The 6,592-nt window shown below is 35.5% G+C and overlaps 1 protein-coding gene across 1 annotated transcript in view; it reads left to right on the forward strand.

Annotated features, from left to right (window-relative positions):
* The window catches only part of ANXA3 (annexin A3), a 57,701-nt gene extending 51,109 nt beyond the window's left edge, over positions 1-6,592 (forward strand). Inside the window, exon 13 of the mRNA XM_077770551.1 lies at positions 6,447-6,592. Coding sequence (XP_077626677.1) covers positions 6,447-6,506 — 60 coding nt within the window. The 3' untranslated portion in view covers positions 6,507-6,592. The remainder of the gene's footprint in view (positions 1-6,446) is intronic.

The raw sequence follows: 6,592 nt of genomic DNA on the forward strand, positions 1-6,592 counted from the left end.
AGAGTCTTTATTAAGAAGAGATGCTGTATTTTGTCAAATGCTTCTTCTGCATCTATCGACAGGATCATATGGTTTTTATCTTTTCTTTTATTGATGTGATATATCACAATGATTTGCAAATGTTGAGAACCAGCCCTGTAACCAGGAATGAATCCCACTTGATCTTGGTGGATGATTATTTTTATGTGCTGCTGGATTTGATTGGCAAGGATATTGTTGAGGATTTTTGCATCCGTATTCATCAAGGATATTGGCCTGTAGTTCTCTTTTTTTGCTGGATCTCTGTCTGGCTTGGGAATCAGAGTGATGCTGGCTTCATAAAATGAGTCCGGGAGTTTTCCTTCGATTTCTATTTTTTGGAATAGCTTGAGAAGAATTGGGATTAATTCTGTTTTAAATGTCTGGTAGAATTCCCCAGGGAAGCCATCAGGTCCAGGGCTCTTATTTGTTGGGAGATTTTTGATCACTGATTCGATTTCTTCACTCGTTATGGGTCTGTTCAGGTTTTCTATTTCTTCCCGTGTGAATTTTGGTAGTGAGTGTGTGTTTAGGAATTTGTCCATTTCTTCTAAGTTGTCCAATTTGTTGGCATATAATTTTTCATAGTATTCCCTGATAATTGCTTGTATTTCTGAGGGGTTGGTTGTAATAAGTCCATTTTCATTCATAATTTTGTCTATTTGGGTGCTCTCTCTTTTCTTTTTGATAAGTCTGGCTAGAGGTTTGTCAATTTTGTTTATTTTTTCAAAAAACCAACTCTTGGTTTCATTGATCTGTTCAATTGTTTCTTTGGTCTCTATGTTGTTTATTTCTGCTCTAATTTTTACTATTTCTCTTCTTCTACTGGATTTAGGACGTTCTTGTTGCTCTGCCTCTAGTTCCTTTAGGTGAGCTGTTAGATTTTGGACTTGCGCTTTTTCTAATCTCTTGAAATAGGCCTGGAGAGCAATGTACTTTCCTCTTAGGACTGCCCCAAATTACAAATCTTATACAAACTGTACCAGAAAATAGGAAAAGTTAAAGCTGCCTAGTTCATTTTATGAATTTAGTATAATCTTGATTCCAAAGATATAGGATAAAGAAAATTACAAATTCATTTCACTTAGGAACGTAAGATAGCAAAGAGTAAAATATTGACTGAATATATCAGTTTATTAAAAAAAATAACACATCAAAATCAAGTGAGGCTTAAACTAGGAATAAAAGGATGGATCATCCTCAGGAAATTAATTAATGTAATTGTCCACATTGCACACATATAAAAGATGATTATATAATCATTTCAGTATTTGCAGAAAATGCTTTGGAAAGGGTCAATTCCTGTTTATGATAAAACCATTTACCAGATTAAGAATAGAAGCAAATCTTCTTAAACTGATAAAGCTATATACCAATATATTATAGCAAATATGTGCTTATACTCAGTGGAAAAACTTTAGATGTAGTTCCTTTAAGATAGGGATCAGAACAATAATATTCCCCTATATACTAATAAATACTATACTACTACTACCATTAATATACCTTAATGCTATCTTACAGAGGACTAGGGGTTCTGGACAGTATTGGAAAACAATAAAAAATATGTGTAAAGATTGAACGGGAATAGTTGAAGCTCCCCATTATTTTCAGTAGATACAATCATCTTTCTAGAAAAATCAACAGGAATTATAAATTATTATCAGTTATAGAAATTCAGCAATGATGCCAGTTAATGATCAACCTGTAAAAATTAATAGTACTTCTTACACTATATAATCAAAATTAAGGTACCATTCATAATAGAAACAAAAACTAAATTATCCAGGAATTCATTTGACCACGACTATATAACTCTATGAAGAAAACTTTAAGACTCTTTTAGACACCCATATAGTATGTCAATAAATGGAGAGAGAGTTCATATCACTTGAGTGATATGACAGGATATTGTAAAGATGTCACTTGTTCCTCAAAGTAAGCTATATAAATCAAATGCAATTTCAAACAATATTGCAGCTAGATTTCTTTGAGGAACTTGGATAACTTACTCTAACATTTATGTGAAGGAATAAAGATTCACGACTCATTAACCTTAAATAAGAAAAGTAAAGGGGCAACTGGGTGGCTCAGTCAGTTAAGCATCCCACTTTGGTTTAGGTCATGATCTCAGGGTTCAGTTCATGGGTTTGAGCCCTGCGTCAGCCTCTACACTGACAGCTCAGAGCCTGGATCCTGTTTTGGATTCTATATCTCCCTCTCTGTCTCTGCCCCTCCCCTGCTTGTGCTCTCTCTCACAAAAATAAATAAACTTAAAAAAAATAAGAAGAGTAAAGATAGGGAAAGGGCAAGTCCTATTAGAGACTGACATGGTACAATGCTATTATTAACTGTTTTAACTGTGGTTTTGGAGTAAGAACAGACAAATTAAGCAATGGAACAGAATGAAGGCCTTAGAGACAAATCCAATTGTTTGTGGAAATTCATAGGACAGAGGGGACACCATACATCAGTAGGGAAGGAACAGATTATTTAGTAAAAATGTATTGGGAAATCTGGTTGATTCTATAGTGAAAAATAAAACTGGATCCTGTCCAACCTCATATCACTGGTAAACTGCAGATGAACTAAAAACCCAAAGATAAAAGATAAAATTATAAATGCCAAGAAAATACAGGCATTACCTTTGTGACCCAGGAGCAGGGAAAGAATTTTTAGATAAAACTTCAGACACAAATAACATTGCAAAAATGACAAATGTATATTATTAGGTATAATATTAAGTATAACATTATCATTAAGTAATCTCATTACATTGTCAATACTGACACATAGGATTTATTTATGTTTAAATTTCTATAATTTAGGAGCTAGAGTTCCATTTTGCATATCACCTGACCTTTTGTTGTGCCTCCTCTTCTTTCTGCCTATAGTTTGGACATTTTTCTGGTTATTAACAACTTTCTGGTGTTGATGGTTGGTGGGGGAGAGGAGGAGAGAAAGAGAGTAGGTGAAACACAAATGTGTCCCTCTCATTATTTAGGAATAAGACATTAATACAAAATTTGGATAAAATTACATTAATAAGATTTCACTGAGCAACAAGCTAAGTAGCTATTTAATAAATAGTACAATTCCAGGGTCTTTAATGGAAAACATAGTAGCCATCCTCAATTTGTAGTCTATGTGGAGATTTGAGGTGGACATCAGTAAGACAAATAGAAGAAGATATAAAACAACATACAATTAAATACTAGATTGTGCGGTATGGAGGATAGCAACACAGGAATTCAGAGTAAAGAAGTTTGGGATTAGATAGGGAATTGTTCTTGGGGAAATGGGTCTTGAACCTGCCTTTCAGGTTTAATAAGCTTGTGTTGAGTGCTTCCTGTGGGCCAGGTGCTATGCTGCTCAACTGGGACTCAGGTGAATACTCCAGAAATATATGTATGGTTAGGAGTAGGAGGGACAGAAGTAGTAAGGCACTTGATTGATTAGGGGGGGTCTCCCTTGGAGAATATCAAAAAACAAAATCCAACTGGCAAGGTGAAATCAGGCGAAAGAGAGTTTTGTGGTCAAAGAATTTGTATTTCATTCATCCAGTTAGAGGTATTTACTAAATGTATTTTATGTACCTGGTTCAGAGTTACAGGTACAAGCAAAGAAAAAAAAAGTTTCCTGAGCTTATGGAATCACAAATAAATGTAAAGTTACAACTATGCTAAATGTAAAGGAAAGAGATATAGTGCTGTCAGACCATAGGATGGGAGGATTTGACCCATAGGAAAAGCTTCCAAGAGGAAGTTATGCTTGAGGTCTAAAACTGAGTAGACAAAGGTTGTGGGGTCAGAGAATCAGTAAAGCATTCTAACAAATGGAAAAGGAATTACAAGGGGAAAGACCTCATGGTAAGGAAACAAAATGAGAAATAAGGCTGGAGGGACCAGATTATCCAGGACCATTTGTCAGCCTTTAAGGATTTTGTCTGGAGCCTAAGAACATTGAAGAGTTTCCCATTTAAGTGCATAGTGTCATGATCAGAAGTACATTTTGAAAAGATCCTTGTGATCATGGACAATGAATTGGAGAGAAGAAGAAAGAGATTTGGGGGTGCTGAGTTATTTTATTAGTCATATTGGAGCTGCTAAAACTGGATAATGCAAAGTAATAATGCAAAGAGATCAAAGAGCGAAGACTCAAAAGGTATCTAGGAATTAAAACTTAGGGGACTGTGGGTCATCGTGGTATAAGGAACAAAAAAGAAAAGATGTCAAGGATGACTTCCAGGTTTCTAACTTGGGAGCAGATAGGGGTGCCATTCCCTGCAAGAAGGTCACGCTTCAGGTGCTTGTTTTGTTTTGTTTTTGTTTTTGTTTTTTACTTTTCTTTTTTGATAATGGGGGAGAAGTTCATGAGTTCGGTTTTGTACATGGTGAGTTAGAGATGTCTTCGAAACATGTAAGTGGAATTGTCAGGTCAGTAGCTAGTGGTATGAGATATATTTTCGGAGTCAGTTGTGTTACTGAATAGTTGGACATGAATGAAAATACTTTAAGGAGAAAATGTAGATGATAGTACAGAAGAGAAGAAATATAAAAGAGAAAAAAGCTTAGAATTGAGAACAATAAGAATTAACAGTTGGAGAATACAGTTGATGAATCTAGAGCCAAGGAAACTAGTGACAAGAGATGGGAGCCTAAAGTAGATTCATCATCGTCAGAATGGAAAAAGGAATAACTTAAAAACCACTGAAAAGAAATAATTGGCAGGATGAATTAAATGTAGAGAATAAAAGATGGGATCAGAGTTGGGAGAAGAAAGAATCAGTGATACCACTGCTAAAAGTACACCAACAGAGACATTCAGTGTCTTAAGAACAATTAATATGGACTAAGTAGGAAGACATAAATTATGTTTAAAGGTTTTGAAAATACATGAGCTTTTTTGTGGTAATAAAATTTCTAAAAAGCCATATACATAGAATAGCTATTTTACTAGAAGGCATAAAGGTACAGAGGTAGAAGAAAGGATGAACATTTGTTTAGTATTGAGAGTGGATCAGCATTTCGTATATAGCTCTGTGTTAAGCTACTTGCATATATTTTCTTGTCTAACTGATAGAACCGCTAAATATTGTTTACAACTTGGTCAGAGATAATAAAGGAAGCTGGGTTTTTTCTTTTAATTTTTTAATGTTTTATTTCTGAGAGAGAGAGAGAGAGAGAGAGCGTGAGCAGGGGAGAGTCAGAGAGGGAGACACAGAATCCGAAACAGGCTCCAGGCTCTGAGCTGTCAGCACAGAGCCCCATGCGGGCTCTAACCCATGAACTGTGAGATCATGACCTGAGCCAAAGTCGGATGCTTAACTGACTGAGCCACTCAGGCGCCCTAAAGGAAGCTGTTTTAATAGATGGTGAGAACATTGTTGGTTTATCCACAGTTCAAGAGATTATTACATATGGCAGAGCAAAACTGGGAAAAACCAATGGAGGAAGGACAATCTATATAAAACAAGAGAATGTATATTAATGCCTGTTGTGTCTCATTGTGAAAGCAATGCATAAACTTTTCTCTAAATAACCTTTCTTCATTGTGTCTTTTGCATCACTGTCTACTCTAATATTTATCCTGATGTGAAACTTAAGTGATAAGAAGCACTCACTGTTTGAGTTGCCTTGAATAAAACGAAACTAATGTGAGGATTTTAGGCAGTCTAGATTAAAAGCCAAGTTTTACCTCCAATGCTATGCAAAAGTTTTACCTGTTTTACGCAGCAAACATGGCATCTTTGTACATTAAGCCTCAGTCTCACATGGTGTCTGTCTGAACCAAGATCTTCTTTGGCTAGCCTAGGGGAAAAGAACTGAGAAGCAGACTCTTTGGGAATGTAGTTTCTTTCACTTTCTTAAGTTAGGCAGTATAGTATGGTGTTAAGGGGCCAGCCTATCTCCATTTGAATCCTACCTGTTCGTTATTCTCTATATGATTTCCTAACCTCTGTTTTTCTCATTTTACCTATTTATTAAATGGACATGCTTAGGCTACCTACTGCATAGAGTTATAAGGGTTATAAAATTAAAGTAGTTAACCCTTATAAGACCAAGTATTTGATGAATATGAATATAATGTTATTAAGATTATCATTTTTAAACTTTTGTTAGAAAAGTAATATTATGTAATGTTACATAATTGATGCAATCTTATTTTTCAAATCCAAATTGAAATTTAGCTGCCATGAATCAGGAAGAATTTAAACATTACATGTTATAAAGAAGATGCTAGGCTGGAACATAATTATACTCAGGTGAGAATGAGTAACGGAATTACAGATGCATTTCACAAAATTGGACAGGTCATGAGTCTCCCCCCATTGAGTCCCCCTAGAGCTGTGGGAAATGATTAATTTTTGGTCCCCTCATTATTTATGCTATGTCTGTCCTTATCTCTATCGGTCCTATTCCTTACAGTCGGATACTTCTGGAGACTATGAAATCACGCTCTTGAAGATCTGTGGAGGAGATGACTGAGTTAAGAACGCAATCTCCGAAGGTCACTGCTCCCATGACGGGCCTTTCCAACAGCTCTGCTTACTCCTTTCTCAGAGTATTTAAAA

The sequence above is a fragment of the Crocuta crocuta genome, unplaced genomic scaffold, assembly GCF_008692635.1.
Source record: "Crocuta crocuta isolate KB4526 unplaced genomic scaffold, BGI_CrCroc_1.0 scaffold236, whole genome shotgun sequence".
Taxonomy (NCBI): domain Eukaryota; kingdom Metazoa; phylum Chordata; class Mammalia; order Carnivora; family Hyaenidae; genus Crocuta; species Crocuta crocuta.